Below are 19,729 nucleotides of genomic sequence, written 5' to 3' on the forward strand. Positions count from 1 at the left end.
GATGTTTTGGTGCTGACACTGACTGACAGCCGTTAAATGAGTAAAGAAAACAGATATTAATTAGTTGGTGATTTATTTAAACATTACTATAACAGATATGGACCGGTTGTGTGTGGGCTTGTGAGTGAGAGGGAGCGAGAAAAAGCAAGCGCGTGCGTGCGATGCGCGCGCTCTCGACTGCCCCCCTGGGTCGTTGCGGTTGCTTAGTTGCGCGGTGTTTAACTACTACTAGCAGGTCACTTGAAAATTGAAACACTAAAGCAAACCAACGAGGAACACGTGTTTATTTGAAGAGGGTCGTCGGCCTTTGTCATGTATATTATGTTGTGAATAGACCATCTGGAGAACCAGCTATCTCACAGAGGAACTGGCTTAATAGCAGTTAATTTAACGAGGACTCTATTTCCGCGTGATGTGTAGCTTTTGACTTTGACAGATGCAGAAATTTACGACATGCAGTTCTAGCCTCGCGTCGTCATGGTAACCATCCGAAGTTAAACAATAAAAAAGGTGTCTGGAGCACTCAAAAGTCGCGCGCTGTGTAAACAAGCGTTTATAAAGCCATGATATGAACTGAATAAGAAAAGCACGTTAGTTCAGAAATGTGGGGAAAGGATAGTTCTTGGAAAAGAAATGGACATGGAATCCAGGAATGGTCGGATGGATGTAAATATGAGGGAGGATTCATAAATAACGTGAAGCATGGCACTGGTGTCTTCACATGGACAAATGGAGAGGTATATTTCACTTCATATGTAACAGATACCATATAAAGGTCTGTTGTTTCTAAGATAAAGTTTAATTTGTGAAATTTAAGTCATTAATAAACACTGGCATTATAAAACGTAACATTAACCTATCATGAAAAGGCATCAAATGTCAGTATTCTACATTTTGACAGTCTGCTGAATATTCAGTTTAAATACTTTTAATTATTTACTAATTACAAATACTACGTTTGATAATTATTTGTCTATTTAATTATCTTTATTTGATCTATCTATCTATCTATCTATCTATCTATCTATCTATCTATCTATCTATCTATCTATCTGTCTGTCTGTCTCTCTGTCTGTCTGTTATTTTCAGGCTTTTTTCGTACCATATTTTTTATTTTTTTATCCATTTATTTTCAGTTTTCTACCAATTGTGTATATTAATGTATATTTCTTAAAAACCAAGAAAAATAAATAAATAATTTATTTATTTATTTATTTACAGGCCCTTTTTGTACCCTATTCGTGGAAAGTACCAGAAATGCACCCTTTTATTTTATTTTTTTTGTTCAAAATTATTTTGAATAATTTGTATTGCTCCTCCTCTCCACTGTACTTGCCACTTTGACACCAAATTATTTTCATGTTTTATTCAGTTCTATGAAGGTTCATTTTTTAAGGATTATCGACATGGGAAAGGTATGTATTCCTGGCCAGATGGATCCAAATACACAGGAAACTTTTATCTGAACCGAAAAGAGGGATACGGAGTGCAGGTTTTCCCAGACGGATCAACTTTTGAGGTTTCATAATTCCCATAGTTCATTAACAATAAGTTTACTTTTATTATATAATAGATAATAAAACACAATCCAATCTACAGGGTCTGTATCATGCTGATGAACGCTTTGGCCCTGGGGTCATGACATACCTTGATGGGCGGCAGGATGTGGGCCTTTGGCACAGAGAGACGTTACTGCGAATATGCACCACACTGGAGGGCGGCTTTAGTCTTGAGGACTTCCCAGATCACATGACCAGACTGCCTAAGAAACACCTGAAACAACCTCAACTTCCTCTCGATGTGGAGTGGAGTACAGATGGCGGTCCCCTTGAGTCCGATCAGGAGTTATCAGAGGACGAGGAACGTTTCATCCTGCCTCCAGACACTGAGAGCTACTCCACAGACTCAGACCATCTGCCCGTCCCCAGGTGTCTACGCCGGGAACTGGACCTTCACTTTTTTGGTCGGAGTGACATCAGCACAGAGCAGCAATCAACATCGACAGCCTTGACGCTACAGCAGCGCATGAATGCACACATTCAGAGACACAGGTGAGAAGACTGTTGCTTAGCATTAACCTTGGCAAAACTTTTGTTTTGTTTTGAATATAATAAGCTGAAGAAATAAAAAAAAATATATATATATATATATATATATATATATATATATATATATATATATATACATACATACACAATATATTAATATATTTAATTATAACATTGTATAACTTATATTTTGTGGCAGAACACTTTTTCTTTGAGCCTTTCTGTCATATATTTACCCGAATTTTTATTTTATTTTATTTTATTTTATTTTATTTTATTTTATTATATATGCATTCATATTTAATGTAGTGGAAGAAAGTAGCATATATATGCTCCTTTTTTCATATATATGCTCTTCCGAGCAGCTGATTGGTTCTTTTAAAGCCAACCACTTTGGCCAATCGATATGTTCTATCTACTTAACCTATCTATGTCCGCCCAACCGCCCCGAACCGGCTCAACTTTCATGGGAATTTTCCTATCCCTCCACCTTCCCCACCACCACCTGCCACATACATATATGCCATCTATGCATTTATTTGCCAGAAGATGGCAGATGGTACCAACAATATTTATATTATATATATATATATATATATATATATATATACAGTATATATATGTATGTATATATACACCCCATATCATTTACTTTTTCCCTGCAGATTTGAGACAGAAACATTAGACTGGGATGTCACCGCAGTGTTGAATATGAACAGGACTCAGTTTGGACCCAAAGGTCCCCTGGAGCTGAACTCAGAGAAACTGATCGAGGAAGCTTCACATGGTGAATGCAGGAATGTTTATCGAATCTTCAGAGATGGAAAAGTCCATCCCGACGTGAGTGACGCACGGGGACATACGGCTCTCATAGCAGCCTCGGTAAGCTTCTGTTTTAACAAGATCCAATGATCCAGTCACTAGTAACTTGCTATATGTTTATTTTTATATATTTATATTAATATGACAATTTTCATTTACGAATATTCATTTTGATATAGATTTGGTATAATACATTTGTTATTGTGTATATGCTTCCTTTTCGTTGCATAATGTCCATTTTATAGCAAAACCTTTCTGTTGTATAAATGGTAAGCAATATTTGCCAGAAGATGGCAGCATTGTTTTCTTTTTCTTTTTCACAGTTGTGAATAAGCATTGGATAATTGGAAAACTACAGGTTTCAGATCTTGAATAACAACACACAGTACAGATGGCATGTTTGCTGATGATCAATATGTAAATTAGGTTTGTTGTGTGTCTACATAGGTACATTGTCATGACGATGTCATCCACATGCTGTTGGACAGCGGGGCCGATGTTAATAAGTTAAATGATGAAGGCATGTCTGCTCTGGCTGTCTGTTCTGTCCTCTACTATCCACCTCAGTCTTTACATGAGATGCTGGCTGAGAAAGTGACCCAGAATATCAGCCCAGAGCCACAGGTAAGAATACTGAGATTTGCACTTTATTTTGGTATGCTTATAGTTAGTCAGATCATTTTTCCCCTTCATTTCTTGTTCCTCCCTTTTTTCGGTCTGTTACGCTAAAGATCAAGCCTTTGGAAGATGCCTCCCATATATCCTCTCCAGATCCAATGACAGGAACACCCGAAGATGAAAGGGGCCAAGAGATATCTGAGACACCAAGACAGACCAACCAGGTTGACCAAAGTCTTGAACCAGAGAACCTCAATAACTTGGAGAAACTCAGAGCTCAAGGGCAAATCAACGAGGACATAAACGAAGATCAACCTGACCAACCAGAAGGCCTCAACAACTCTGAGGAACCTCAAGTTCATCAAATCAATGAAAAAACAGACCCAAACAAGAAGATAGTTCTTCAGCCTGAACATGAACAGGACATACCATCAGTAGAACCACATGATATCATTTCAAGATCTATTCAAGTATTCGATGGTACAATTGCAGTGGGTTCTGTGTTTTGGCGAGAGAGGAAAACAAAGAGTGTCGTTGACTCTGAAGAAGAGCTGACAAATCTGGAGTTAGAGCGGAGCATCAGATCAGATGATCTTTCCTTTGATTCTGCATGTTCTTTGGCTAGTTTTCACATTGACGTCACAGAGGAGATCCTACTGAAGAGTGCAGAGATCCTGTGCCAGATAGGAACAGTGACTCCGACAGACACACAAGAGACGGTCCGGAAAATTGCACTTCTTAAGACAGAGTAAATTTCTATAGAAATTATTTTTATTTAGATAAATCTCACAAAAAATATGCCTGGGTTAAATGTAATTTTAATTTATTTATTTGATGTATTTTTTTTTTGATAATGCATTTTCATAAGCATATTTTACCCCAAAATTCTTATTAGTGTGGTGAATAAATATTTGTAATATTAATAAGTCAATTATTACATACAAAATGATTTAATTAATGTACTTATTTTTTTGTTTATTATTATTAAATGAAATAAAAGTGATTTAATTACTACTAATAATTTAATCAATAATTATAATATAAAATGTTATAATAAATTATATAATATTATTTACATTGGTACATTTTTGAGATGCGTTTATCCAAAGCGACTCACATTGCATTCAAAGTTTGCATTTGATCACTTCATGCATTCCCTGGGAATCAAACCCATGACCTTGGTGTTGCTAGTGCCATGTTCTACTTTTTGAGCAACAGGAATGCTATAATTATAATGCTTTTATATATTTATATGTTGTTGTTTTTTTTCATTACAGTAATGAGAATGATTTTAATGAAAAATTGTTGTTTTGTGACTGGTGATTGTCTGGTCTGATAGACATCGGAATCGATGGATTACAATTAATCTTCTGTTGGAGAGAGGAGCAGACCCAAACGCCTCTACTGTCCCCATGCCCGTCATCTTCCTGGCTATCAAAGCTGCCCATGTCAAGGGCGTCCGTCGTTTACTGGAGTGTGGGGCTCATCCAGACATACCTCTACTTCCAGAGGTACCTCAAGAGGCTTCATTTCTTTTCATCATTTTCTTTCTCCTTTTCTTTTCTTAACCTTTAATTATTTTCTTTTGTGCTAAATCATGTTAGCAGTTTGTTAAATCGTGCTAGAAACATGTTAAATCATGCTAACAAAATGTTAAATCATGCTAACAACATGTTAAAACATTCTAGGAATGTGTGTTAAATCATGCTAGAAGCATGTTAGCAGCATATTAAATCATGCCAATGTGTTAATCATGCTAGAAACATGCTAGCAATGTGTTAATGACGCTAGAAACATGCTAGTAACATGTTAAATGATGCTAACAACATGCTAAATCATGTTAGCAACATGTTAAAACATGCTAGCAATGTGTGTTAAATCATGCTAGAAGCATGTTAGCAGCATACTAAATCATGCTAGCAATGTGTTCATTTTAATGCTAGAAACATGCTAGCAACATGTTAAATCATGCTATCAACATGTTAAATCATGCTATCAACATGTTAAAACATGCTAGCAAAATGCTAAACCATGCTAGCAACTTGTTAAACATGATAGTAATGTGTCAAATCATGTTAGGAACATGTTAAATCATGCTAGCAATTTACTAATTCATACTAGAAACATGCATGCACTGTGATAAATCATGCTATAACATGTTAGCAACTTGCTAAAACATGTTAACAATGTGTTAAAATATACTGGCTATAATATATCTATACTAAAATATACTATACACTTGTTAAAACATGTTAAACTTTCAGACAAAGCTTTGTCAAGCCAACATCAAAGTTTGTGATCAACTTTTACTCATCTAGTTTAATCTACAAAGTAGATTCCTTTCCTGAATATTCAAGTTTGTTTACAATATTTTCAAAGGTGATTTTCTGCTTACTAACAAATGTTTATATTTCATTACATTATCAACAGCAAGACATCTATCTGGTCAATATAGTTTGATTCCTCTTTTTTTGGTCTGTGACAGCAAAAGGGTCTGTACCCCCTTCACATAGCAGCGGGGTTGCCTGGAGCCGAGGGTCCTGAAATCACAGAGCTCCTCTTGCACGCTTTAGCGGACCCTGACGTCAAAGCTCAGGATGCCGATGAAGTCTACGAGTTTGATATGGTCTGAGCAAACCTCAAGTTTTGTATACATTTATTGCACCACAACCTTTTTTAATGTCTCTAATCATAGAAATATAAATCATCAGGAGACGCTTGAGCACCAGGCCTTTGAGAAGCAGCATTTCTTGGCCTCTAGTCCCCTTGCTAAGTTCAGCAAAGCCCCGGTCCAGTTTCCTCAGGAAGGTGGGAGGACACCACTACATGTGGCCTGCCAAAGAGACAGCGATTATGCAGTAAGAACACAACATGTACACTGAAACAACATGATACTCTTACAAAAAAAAGAAAAGAAAAGCATATTAGAATGATTTCTGAAGGATCATGTGACACTGGAGTAATGATACTGAAAAGTCATATACATAAGAAGTAAAAATGGAATATTCAATTACTAAAAGGCTTTTTTTCTTTCAGAATGCTAGAGATGTGGTTGCGCTTCTTCTTTCTCGCAATGCAAGCCCCAATGATGTGTGGAGTGGCCATTCACCCCTTTCTCTAGCCATCGCAAGCGGCAACGACCTTGTATGTAATCACTGCTGACATCACTTCTTCCGACTAAATCATTTGTAGTGCAGCTATTTGCAACGAATCATCTTTTAGGGTATAATTAAATACTGTCTGTTCCAAGACACAGAATGATTGTGGAATAATAAATCATAGCTGAAAAATGAGGGTGAGAAGTATATGGCATTGCTTTGACGTGCTGTGTGTATTAATGTTGTTTTCCCAGGCTGTGGACGAACTGCTTGCCGGAGGGGCTGATCCTAATCTTCCTCTCACCCGTCATGTGGGCAGCGCTCTCTGTGCCCTTGCCAACATCAACTACGACCGTGGGCCACATCCACGCAACCAAGTCAAGCTGGTGATTGCCTTCAACTGATTATCCTGCCTGGTCTTATGGGAAAATACGTGACTGTGCATATGTAAAAAATATGTTTCTGCGGCTTTGTAGTTGCACAGCGCATTACAAAATAACATGTACATTTACTGTATGTAAAATTGAATTTAAATTTAGAATCAAATTAAATAATAATATATTTAGAATAATATATATAGTTAATAAATATAATAATACAAGTAAAAGTAATAATATAAAATCAATCTGAATTAATATTTAGATAGAGTAAATGGATTTTAAAGGTACATTTTCTAAAATTAAAATAAATGTTTATTCTATCTATATAATAATTTAAATAAAATGTTCTAAATTATTTTGAAGCAATTCATTATTCTAAATATATTAATGAACTTATTCAATTATTCTATATATTCTAAATAAAAATATAAATGATATATATATATATATATATAGTGTGAACTTCTTGTTGTTTAGTGTTGTTTAGAATAATTATATAAATATAAAAAAATATATATATATATTTATTATACAATACAATATTATAATAATACAATAAAATATAATAATTAATGAATGTAAAAAATAAATGTAATAAAAAATAAATAAATAGATTTAATAGAACATTATTTGGAGATATGTCTGGCTTTTTAAGCTTATTAAAGCATCATCTGTATTTGATCAAATAAAACTCACTTTAAGTGTCACTCAGTGGATGTTTAACCTGGAAACAGTGTCAGATATAAATCATAATGTCAGAAATGTCACTAAAGATGAAAGACTAAAAGTGCCCTGTAAACTACTACCTAAAAAATACTTTTTGGTATCTGATATACTTTTTGGTTTTAGTTTTAGTTAACTATAATAACCCTGGGGCCTCATTTATAAAATGTTAAGTAGAAACCATCCTACATTTGATCTCATGATCATTTCCCCAATGTGTGTGCATGGGATTCAGAGAAACATGCCTATGCACAAACATTGAATGAATGAAACAATGAAACATTGTGTATGCACAAAAAAAAAGCATGCATACGCCTCTCTTCCAGATGTGAAATCTATAAATCACAAATGATCTTGATATTGTGTGCAGGTGAATGATATCCGCCTTGTAAACGCCCCCTAATTAATATCATTAGCATATAAAAGAGCACCAGTCAACGTCCAAATCCTTTACTTGAGAATCACGAGCGGCAAGAATTTTTATATGGCTTTTTTAAATTTAATTTAATTTTATCCCCTTTAAAGATAAAACTCTAGGGGGCAAATATTGCCTCTTAATAAAAAATTTGGCAGCAAACATATGCCCAGTCATGTTTTTCCTCACAAGATCAGGTTGAATTATCATTCAACTCACGTTCAGAAACAATTTAGTACTTCAGAGACTTGTCAATCAAGTAAATAGGGAAAAATAAATAGTTATTCTTAATCACTCTGCTCTCTTTGTTTCTGTTTCGCTTCATTAAGCTGGAAAAGTTGATCAAAGCCGGCGCTGACATCCTCATGCCTGTCGTGGTGGGCGAGGGACGCAGGTGCGCTGTGGGAACAGTCGTGGATTATGCGCACATCGCATTCCAACAGGTGCAGCTTTTCATCGCCAGTTAATCCCGTGTTCCAGATCATCTGAAATCTCATTTATCAATCCGCTCACCGGACCGGTTCTGCTTTCCCACCAGAACCAGCGCATGTCCCACACCCCATATCATGCCCTCAACAAGCACGAGAGACAAGCCTATAATGCCCGACAGCGGTTGCTAGGCCTCATGGGAGATCTGCTGAGACAGGAGGCGATCGGAATGGAAACGCGCCGCATGGAGAAGGAAAGGAGCCAAGGCGTACTCAGTGAGACTGGCTGATAGTTACTAGAAATACACAACGCTTTATGGATTTCGCCTTTCTGGTTTCAGGGTTTGTGCATCCGATCAAAGTGTGATTGAAAATCACAGGTTGATAATTTGTGTTTTTTTCTGTTGTTTAAGGTGTCAGTCCCTCAGAGAAGTTTCTGTATACCGGAGCAGGAGCGACACCGAGTCTCCTGAGCTCTCCTGAAGAGAACAGCAGGACTTCATGCATCGGTCAGAGAGCGCGGAGGTACTTCATTATTGCAAACCAAAGTGTTTTTTTCTGCTGTGGACACGAGTGACACCTCAAATCCGTGTCTATTTGTGGGTTTTATTTCAGAAAGCCTCTCTTCAAATATTGCTACCAGTGCGGTCGTTCGGTGGGTGTGCAGCTTATGGCCTGTAGCCGCTGTCATGAGGTCTTCTACTGTAGCAAGACATGCAAAACGAAAGCGTGGGATGAACGCCACAGAGACGAGTGTGTCCGTTTGCCAGGTTGGTACCAGGTCTCGATCAATTCGTAAAACACCTACCAAGACCCTTTACTTGACATTGCCACAAAGTTGTAGATTTTGCCTTAAAACTCGCACTTTTGGTCTTTTCCAGTAAAAGAAAATCTAAATCTAAACATCCTTCAGGCAAGATATATATATATATATATATATATATATATATATATTAGGGCTGCCAAACGATTAATCGCGATTAATCGCATCCAAAATTAAAGTTTGTTTTTACATAATATATGTGTGTGTACGGTGTATAATTATTTTCTATATATAAATACACACACATGCATGTATATATTTAAGAAATATTTGCATGTATATACTGTGTATATATATATTTATATTATATATAATTTATATTATATATAAATATTTTATATATAAATAAATAACACATTTTTCTTAAATATATACATGCATGTGTGTGTATTTATATATAGAAAATAATTATACTCCATACACACACATATATTATGTAAACACAAACTTTTATTTTGGATGCGATTAATCGCGATTAATCTTTTGACGGCCCTAATATATATATATATAATTTTAAGCATACAGGAATACAATTTTACATTAAAAATAAGCATTTTTTTTTAGGATAAATTCTATTTCCATGAGAATTAAGTGCAATTTCTCACAAAATTTTCATTACTGTAATGGGACAAATTCTCATTCTTATTAATGTAATACATGAAAATCATCCTGTTTGGACACAATGAAATAAAATCAGTATAAAATAAAATAAATAAAAAATCACCTTTTTTTTTTTGGTGGCAGAACGTGCTAAATTATGGAAGATAAAATTAAATTCATAAAAACGAATCCTTATAACAAGATCAGTTAAAATTGATGAACAAGATTTTATATATAAAATATATATTTTATAAAAATTCAATTTTTTATGTCCCCATTTTAAGCATAAATCTAACCGAATTTTAGGAATTTAAGAATGAAAATATGTTGGAGTTTTTTTTTACCGGAGAAAAAAGTCAAGTACAATTGAAGAAAATACTAAGATTTGTTTTTTTCTGTAGTGAGTTATTTTTTTCCAGTGCCAAGTGAATTGGACAAAACAAAAACCGAAGTTTACCAGCCATAAAACTTCCTTATCAGCTATGAAATTTGCATGAATTAATTTAAAAACAAATTACTTCTCTGCTGCTGCATTTTATTATCTTTAAACCGCACAGAAGGCTTGCATACTCTATATGAAGTGGACTCTGAAAACCAGACGTGTAGTGTGTGAGCAGAGGATTTGTTTTTAAAACAGACCGAAGATCTTATGGGATTTAAAGTATGAAATGAGAAATGACCCTCTCCAGCAGCGCTCTGTTCCTGAGAGAATATACTGAGTCAAGATGTAGTCTCCAGTAACAACAGTGTTATATAAAAAGTGTTCGTGAGATAAAGGCCACACTTCTAGAACAAATGAGGGCGCATCTGATCGTCGGGGAATCACACGGAGGGTTCACCAGGACATTGAGGAACCTGGCACAACCTGATTGCTGTATATTTAGGGTGTTGACAGTGTGCTTTTCTCTGGAGGATTTGTCTGTCTAGTGTTTCTACATAAAATGTAGGTCCAGAAACAAACAATGCTGTATTTTTTTATAGGAGCCAGGGACCTCATTTATAAAACGTGCTTAAGCACAAATTTGATCTTTGGCTGTGTCCGAAATCACCCCCTATCCTTTTATTCAGGATTCCCTACATTAGTCCTCTAATATAGTTCACTTGAAGAAGTGAATGAAAACGAATTCAGTGCGTGACTCTCACAGTTCATTATGGGTATTCTCTAGCCGTCGAGCGTACATCGGTTGTACACTCGTTGTTGTGGTGCATTATGGGATTGAACGAGTGCACTCTATAACATCCACTATGGTTTCGGACTCCACTACAAATGGCTGTTCCCTCAAATAGTGCCATATTTAAGGGTATAGGGGGCAATTTCGGACACAGCCTTGGAGTACTGGAGGTATTTGGAAATCTAAGCAATTCTTGCCGCTCGTGATTCTCAAGTAAAGGATTTGGACATTGACTGGTGCTCATTTATATGCTAATTATGTTAATTAGGGGGCGTGTACAAGGCGGAGGTCTGAAACTATTCTAAGCACACAATTTTAAGATCATTTACGATTTCTAGATTTCACATCTGGAAGAGAGGCGTACACACGTCTTTTTTTTCATACGTTTGTTTCTCTGAATCATGTGTACGCACATTGGAGAAATTATCATAAGATCAAATGTAGGATGGTTTCTACGTAACATTTTATAAATGAGGCCCCAGGGTTATTATAGCTAACTAAAACTAAAACCATAAAAAACTATAAAATAAACTATAAATAAATAAAAATCCAATAAAATATAATATAATATTTATAAAATATTTTAAAAAACGTAATTTTTATTTTAGCTAGTTACCAGGGAAACATTTTTCATTATCATTTGTTTCGCTTTTCAGTTTCACTTTATGTACTAAAATAACTAACACTGAAAACTGAAACAAAAATGAATAATTATACAATTAATAATGAATAACTTAATAGGCATTTAAAAATGACAAACACACATATTAAAACAATACAAAATATATAATAGTATCTCAATAATACTAAAATAGCACTGATAGGTGCAAATTACACATACACAAAATTGCTAAAATAAAAAGTTTCAAAAGTTTGGGTTTTAAAAACCTTAATATTGAATAAAAAGTTTGAATTTCAATATATTTTAAAATGTAATTTATTCCTGTAATGTCTTCAGTGTCACATGATCGTTCAGAAATCATTCTAACATGCTGATTTGCTGCTTAACAAACATTTATTATTATTATCCATGTTTAAAACAGTTGTGCTGCTTAATATTTTGTGGAAACCATGATACAAAAGTTCAAAAGAACAACATTTATTTGACTTTTATTTGTCACTTTTGATCAGTTTAATACGTCCTTGTTGAATAAAAGTATTAATTTCTTAAAAAAATAAATAAAAAAAATCCTGGCCCTGCCTTTTGCTCAAAGTTTCTTTTATAAACTCTTGACAAATATTACATTATCAATTGTCGATTTATTGTGCGTCTGATACAATGGGAAGTATAATCACAAATAATGGCTAAACATAGGCGGATTAATTCACCAATATACAGTTTTTTTTACTATGATAAACTAATGCATAACACTTTTGTTGTGTTTTCACAGTGGTCAGTGGAAAAAGCAGCAGAGTTCAAGCTCCACGCTCACATCTGTCGACCAAAGAAGCTAAAGGCAAGACCTTCCACCTAAGAGTGACCCCAGAAATACAAGAATATGACCTGAACGAAAATTACAGTTTTATTTAGAATGCATTTCAAAGGCCAATTAAACAGTTATGTAAAAGTTTTCGGCTTCACATTTACATTTTTTGAAAAGAGAGAGACTGCCAGACAGGAACATAGTGTCGGCACAGATCCGGCCCACATCTGGCACACGTGGAATCCACATCTGGGCAGACACTATGTTGCTATTTGGGGAGGATTTAAAACTTGAGCAAGAATATGACATAAAAAAATCATAATTCAAGGAAATTCTTGAAATGACAGACAACATCCATTTTGTTTGAACAACTGTGCATGTTTATTACGTAAAACAGACCAAATTTACAAATTCAAACCTCAAATAAAACGCTAGTCCTGAAATATTTCAAATGTTCCATTACACACATCTCTGTCTCTCTCGAATGAGCGTTTGCTCAATCTGTCACATGAAACACATTACGCTTGTGTTTGAGCCCTTCTCAATGTCCATTCATTGAGTCATGCGATAGACTAAGAGTATACAATGTGCTTTTCATTTATACCGGACAACCGAGTACAAAAACGAACCTTCTTGTGACAGAGATGGTACACTACATCATGTACATTCTCAACTGCGTTTACATTCCACAACTTTTTACATTTCGCATCTGACTTGAACCAGGTCCTTGTGGATTCAGCTCTAGTTGTGCATCAAAAAAGGAAGTCATTAGAAACGAATATCAGAAACACAAAGATCGTTTGACACCTTCAAATGCAAAATTTAGGGACTAGATGCTGATATTGTCCAAGACATTTTGTAGGAATGTTTTTTTTTTTTTTTTTTACATGTTTGTCGCTTCTGAATCAAATCCTTGGAGTTGTTTTAAAACATCACTGCCACAAGTCTAAATGAATCATATTGCTCTGGAATCGAAGTCGTCAAATTTATTATGAGCTTTTATTAAAAGTGACAGTTGGTATTTTAAACTACATTCTGTAAATGACTGCTTCCCATTGGCTTTGGCAATAATGCAATTCCATTCAAGGCAAATCAATTAATTCAAGGCTGACACATGCTTCTATTTAACTTGACATCGGTGCTGAAAGTACTCATTACGAATATAAATTTGTGCTGCACTGAGCAATAATACAGCCATAAGTTTCTAAATGCAAGTTAAGGGTTTGCATCGAGGTGAGTGAAACAAATATTTTGCACATTCTTGTCTTTCGGAAGTTGTTTTACATTTACAATTTCAGACAAGAGCATCTCAGATCTGGGTCATATTTCACACCAAAAAATAAATCAAATAAATTGCATTCAAAATAAAGCCTATTTTTTTTAGGTTTTTTTGCACTGTGGCATTAATGTAATGTAAATTAAGTACAAGTTCTCACTAAAAATGTCATTAATGTAAAGTAAGTAATTATTAAAAATCATCCAGTTCAGTCAAAATATTTATATATAAAATACACTAACATGATGTATTGCGTGATTTTTTTTCAGAGGCAGAATGGGCTAAATTATGAAAATGAAAGTTAATAAAAGCAAAATTAATAAATTAAGTTCAAATTGCATCAATTTCATTTTCTGAGAATATATGTTTAATTATAATGTGTGGGTGAATTTTATTTCACAAATCTAACAAATTAGAAATTCGGCATGTTTTAAGAATGGTTAGATGCTTTAATGGAAAACAGGACAAAAATACAGATGAGGAAAAGTTGAAAGAAAAATGATTGTGAAAATAAAATTATGAAAGTAATCATACATTAAATGCAATAAATCTTAATGGTCCTATAAAAAATAGGCTATATTTTCTTTTATGCAACAATTTCTTTTGATGTTGGTGTGAAACAAATTGACATTTTTTGTACATTTTTATGAGTACTGACTCATCATTGCAGCTTGTTAATATACAAAATAATTGTGGACTAAACCAAATGAACAGTTTAAAAAATAAAAACACCATTACATAATTTCTTAGATACTCAGCAATTCTGTATTTCCGTATTATGTCCATGCCAAAGTTCATTAATTTTTTTATCTAAAAGGGGTTTGACTAATGTAGTGCTTTGTAATTATGTCCGTCTGTGAAATATTTAAGACAAAATGGACAGTTGTGCAATGACGAACTTGCATAACTCAAGCATGGCGAAATAAAACACAAGGTGACTTGGTGACTGTGTGACTTTAAGAACAAAGAACTGTGGGTAAGTCGTGTAGGTGGCTGAGAACCTCGTATTGTAAATATAAACCAGTATTGTCCCTGTCCAGTTCTTCTTTTTACATTCAAAGGTAAAAAAAACAAGATGTCAATTGATGTAAAATCTGACACATTACAAAACATAAAAAACACAAAAACAAAATTCCTTTTCCACCTATTCTCATGGTCATGTTGTATTCCAGAGGAATTAAAATGTCCATTCACTCAAAAGTTTTCTTTTTTTCTTTTGGCAATTTTATTAAGCTCACCTTTTCTCATTTTCACTATTCTTTTTTTTTTTTTTTTTTTACATTCCTTGTCCTATCCCAAATTTCCTGACCCAGATCCCAAAGTTCGATTTAGCGTCTCCATTATCGCCTGAGCAGTAGACTCGCGAGTAACAGAACCAGTAAGATGACGGAGGGTTGAATCTGGTTTCCGGATCCTTTGACTCTTTTGTTTTCAGGATTATAGGCATAGAGTTTGGGCCTGTCCGTTTTCGGCCCAAATACCGGAGGTCTACCACGGATGCACAGGTGGTCCGCACACATGCCGCTTCCTGAGCCACTGAAATCATCACCTAGAAGCACATTATGGGAAAAACATGATAATTACTCTGGTGCAAAACAGGTCACAGAAGTAAGGGTCTAATCTAATTAGCATGAAATTGCAGAATACTACGGCAAAGACAAAATCGTGCCAAATTTTGCATCATTGGGCCTCATTCATGTAACAATAATAGAACAAACTGAACTAGTGAATTGAATAAATTCAATTGATGCTGAATGATTTACACAGATTTGTTCTCATGCCCAGGTTGCATGAGGCCAACTGTATGATTATCATTCACAATGCAGTGCAGTTAGGGTAACCGTCCTACTTGACTCGCTCCGAGCAGGATTCAAACTGGCGTCTCCGGCATGGGAGTCGGGTGCACTAACAAGGATGCTAAAGACCTCAGTCTCCAGCGTCAGTCGCTAGTGAGGCCAGGTTTTACTCTCACACCTCTTGCTAGCTTGCCTCCAATACCCTCACCCCTTAACCCTCACTCCCATCCGGGTCACGGCACCAAATTTAACCACTCCGGTTCTACACACCCTGCTCCCAGTGGGATTCAAACCGCCGTTTCCGGCATGGGAGGCGGGCGTGCTAACAAGGACGTTTAAGATCGCAGCCTCTAGCGTCAGTCGCTAGTGCACCTCATGAGGCCAGGTGAGTGATGTTTACACAGCTCTTATTTTAGCACTTTAGCACGTTTAGCTACATACTTGTGTCTTGGAAATCCACGTCGTTGCCGTTGAGGGCATTTTTCAGGCGGTTTGACATGATCTTCAGCAGCATGATCTGTTGACGTATAGTCCTGTCAGGCTTGGTGATGTCGATCTCCACCTCTGGGTTATTAATCTGATTGGCCAGCCCGTCACCCATGACCTCTGGGAGGTAACTGCAGAAAAATCAATTTTCCAGAACCATTTCAGTCACGCACATTATGTTAATGGCTTTTATATGACATTTTTGACTATTTATGGTCTTAAACTGAAATAAAAAAACAGTTTTGCACATCAGTAATACAAACTAAATTATAACGTGTCATGCTAGTGTGGCTCTTGAGTGAGCAAAACCTGCTGCTACAATACTAAGTGGTTTTTGGTGCACTTATTTTAGCGTTCTGATTTTAGCATGTCGCTAAAGAGTTTGAGTATTTTTTTTAATTCATTGCTATGTTCCTAGGGTGTTCAGAGATGTTGCTATGTGATGTTTTGAGCTGTTTTTATTATGTTGCTATGGTTTTCTGAGTGATCTGCTATGTGGTTGCTACAGTGTTTTAGCTCTATGTCCCCAAGTCTCTATTAGATTTGTCTCAAGTCCCTCCTTTTTCTGTACATGAACCATAATTATGACTAATAGTAATCTAATAATAATATGGATGCTTGCGTTAGCAAACACCACTAATCACATACCAGTATGCATTAATTACCCTCAGGAGATTGCAAATTTGGTTAGTGATGACTAAAAATAAAGCTTGTTTGGCTGTACTTACTTAAATCTTCTCAAATGAACGCACATCTAAACCGCATCCAGTGATTAATCACTTCTGATGACTTTGGGCAATGGGAGTTCAGTTCTGTGGCAGTGATAGCTAAACAATCAATTTAACGACTTCGGCCGCAAAAAGAGGGAGGGATGCAGTCAAGCCAGCACTGACCATGAGTAACGATCTATAAATTCATAATGTGCGTTCATCCTAATAGTCATCCATCAAAATCCTGCACATCTCTTTAGGCTTGAGAAGCATGTAAATTGATTGAATATACAGTATAAAACTGCAAATTACACGTACTGACCAGCTGAATGAACACCTCTCTTTGTAGAACGAGAAGATTTTAGATATAATACCTGGCTTTGGTGATGCCGTTCCAGCATTTATCAGCGCCGGTTGTGGATGCCGTTTTACCGCTGCACAGAGCCGAAGGGAGTTGGATCCAGTAAAATTGCATTTCCTTGAGTTTGCTGGACACGTCTGTGACCTGGGAATTACACACACACTTAAATAACATTGTATAAATCTCATAAAAGTTGTCCAGAAATTGATGCTGCCACACATACACACACCTGCACCTCCAGTCTGGCTGCAGATTTGGGGCTGGGTTTGTATTCCAGGGCAGTAACTGTACTTCCTTTCTTCTTTGGCTCCTCAGATATTGAGCTTGGTGTGCCTTCCTCACCACGGTCCCCACAAGTCTTGAAAACCTGAAACGCAACACAAACTAACGTAAGTGCATTCAATCTAACCCACTCACACAAATTTAAAATAGATGCTTAATTCCAATGTCCTAACCTTGCTTGTATAGATCTCCATGTTCTCCTGCATGGCGAGAACCGCCTCTGAGATTCGCACGGGAATTGAATAGATCACCGTGTCCATACTGGGCTCGGCACCAAAACTGGAGGCCACCTGTAGCATGGTTTCTGATTGATTGAAAACAACAGAATGTGTGGACAAATTAACAGTGTCAGGTAAATTTTCTGTCTCGAGCTACCCAGTGTGATGCAACAAAAATAGAAATCAAGCAATCAACAAAAGAGTAAGAGTTAATGTGGTATAATCTCTGCTTTACCTATAAGGCTCTGCCACTCAGTGTCTAGATCGGCCTGATTAGCCAGGCAGCCCTTCATGACGTTCTTGCAGTAGTTGACGCAAGGTTTGACCGATCCCAGACCTCGGCAATGAGGACAGTACACCAGCTTCATAATGGCACGATTGCACTCTGGGCTCAGAGGAACCTATGGGAAAAGTTGCCATTGGTTTCCATACACTTTTAAGAACAACATTCTGTTGAAGCCTTGGTGTTAATCAATGAGCAAACAACACTGTGAGCAAGGCAATTAACACAGTATTGCTTCGGGGGAACTCATAATAAAAGCATGCAAGTCCTTTTAGTATCAGCTAAACAAGTTTGTTATTAGTAAATTGCACATGAACACTGGCATATATTATCACTTGCTGTGAGGAAGCTTGATTTCCTGAATGTTACAGTACCTGCTTATTACCTGCATGTGGATTCAAGTCATCTACTGTATTTTGCAAGAAAAACTTTAAAGTAATTTTTAAGTCTTTTGGGGAAGCCAAGTGTGGAAGGCAGAGTAATCATGCTGTGTATTAGCCGAAGGCAACTTCAGTTGAATCATTTTATGACAACCATGTGTGAACCTGCCTCGCATGCTACTGATGCTGCGAAAACAGCTATGACTAAACATAGACATTTAAGCCATTTAAACAATCCATCTAAATGTGCCATGCAATGGATCCAGCTTTTACATATGACAACATAAAATAACTTAAAGCCATTTCCAGAAGACATTCAATATTGCAAACTGATATATTTCCAACATCAGCAAGAATTTAGGTCTGCTTAGCAGGAATCTCCCGAGAGTTTGGCACCAGGAGACTAAATCCAATTCTGTAAGAAATCCCTTAAAGAACAGAGTGGTACCATTGCGCCCTACATTCATTTGTCAAAGCAGCAGGGAGTTCTAGGGAAGGGTAGGGTAGCCACTAAGGACTTGGACTAAATTTCCTTGTGTTGGTTTGAGGCAAACATCTTTGGGAATGCTGCAGTGTAGCCATTTGTCCTGATGACAGGGATCCAGTATTGATTAATTTGGGAGTATCTACTGATTGACATTCAAGGCAACTAGGTTCTGCCCTCTTTAAGTGAAACCAGACCACCTACTGAGGGTATGGCATTCAATGGTATGCATGATTTTTTTTTTCTTCAGTTTTGCAGCACATTAAATCAAAGAACGACATATATGAGTTTAAGCCACATATAAAAGAGTCTTCAGTGTCCTTGGACTATCTCAATTCTACAGTGTTACACCATGGAACAATGATTCACTGAAGATTTTTTCCCCTTTCCGTAGAACTCTAATGTCAAATACACCTGTCTCTAGAAGAATACACACTTCTTTTCCAAGGCAACACACTTCTTTTCCAAGGCAACACCCTAACCGCAGAACTGAAGGATAATTATAATCAAATCTGAGGCAAAGGTCTTTAAAAAATACTGCTCATGACACATTAAATATACCTTGAAGCACTGTGATCTTAGTCATTATGAATGTGAGAAAATATGAAACAACTGTGCATCTGCAAAGAATTGAACTTCCTCCAGAACTGGGTGTCTGGACAAGAAGAGTTTGGCAACGCTAAAGAGTTACATTTATAGAATAAATAGATGGGAGAAACTATCATGAGGCAACAATAGCACTTCAAGAACAGAAACACAAATCTGGCTCGTAAGGAATGTGGAAGATGGAAGTCTTTGTTATCACTTCTTTGTTGGTATTTGCCCAAAAGGCATGTCAAAGACTCAGTGACTTGGAGGAGAATCCCTGGTCTGATGAGACCTTAACTGAACTATAAGACTTT

The 19,729-nt window shown here is 36.2% G+C and overlaps 2 protein-coding genes across 2 annotated transcripts in view; one reads left to right on the plus strand and one right to left on the minus strand.

Annotated features, from left to right (window-relative positions):
- Positions 1-224: 224 nt before the first annotated feature.
- ankmy1 (ankyrin repeat and MYND domain containing 1) lies at positions 225-13,740 on the plus strand. Its single transcript, XM_079891577.1, has 16 exons — positions 225-737; positions 1,373-1,519; positions 1,600-2,051; positions 2,714-2,930; positions 3,318-3,494; positions 3,602-4,236; positions 4,828-4,999; positions 5,974-6,114; positions 6,200-6,346; positions 6,525-6,632; positions 6,841-6,972; positions 8,434-8,547; positions 8,643-8,808; positions 8,946-9,057; positions 9,148-9,302; positions 12,519-13,740. The coding sequence occupies exons 1-16, from the start codon at positions 603-605 to the stop codon at positions 12,656-12,658; spliced, it is 3,150 nt and encodes a 1,049-aa protein (XP_079747703.1). The 5' UTR covers positions 225-602; the 3' UTR covers positions 12,659-13,740.
- Positions 13,741-14,624: 884 nt separating this feature from the next.
- gpc1a (glypican 1a) overlaps positions 14,625-19,729 on the minus strand; it is a 28,799-nt gene continuing 23,694 nt past the window's right edge. Inside the window, exons 4-9 of the mRNA XM_079891579.1 lie at positions 17,916-18,081; positions 17,636-17,766; positions 17,410-17,547; positions 17,194-17,324; positions 16,065-16,240; positions 14,625-15,376 (exon numbers count right to left, since the gene is read on the minus strand). Coding sequence (XP_079747705.1) covers positions 15,168-15,376; positions 16,065-16,240; positions 17,194-17,324; positions 17,410-17,547; positions 17,636-17,766; positions 17,916-18,081 — 951 coding nt within the window. The 3' untranslated portion in view covers positions 14,625-15,167. The remainder of the gene's footprint in view (positions 15,377-16,064; positions 16,241-17,193; positions 17,325-17,409; positions 17,548-17,635; positions 17,767-17,915; positions 18,082-19,729) is intronic.

Source organism: Squalius cephalus (assembly GCF_949319135.1).
Source record: "Squalius cephalus genome assembly, chromosome: 13".
Lineage (NCBI taxonomy): Eukaryota > Metazoa > Chordata > Actinopteri > Cypriniformes > Leuciscidae > Squalius > Squalius cephalus.

Excerpts from the sequence above, each read along its gene's own strand:
- ankmy1 (XM_079891577.1), top strand. The coding sequence starts at position 603 with ATGTGGGGAAAGGATAGTTCTTGGAAAAGAAATGGACATGGAATCCAG. Across the intron at positions 1,520-1,599 it reads CAGACGGATCAACTTTTGAG|GGTCTGTATCATGCTGATGA; the intron begins GTTTCATAATTC and ends TCCAATCTACAG. Across the intron at positions 6,115-6,199 it reads AAGTCTACGAGTTTGATATG|GAGACGCTTGAGCACCAGGC; the intron begins GTCTGAGCAAAC and ends ATAAATCATCAG.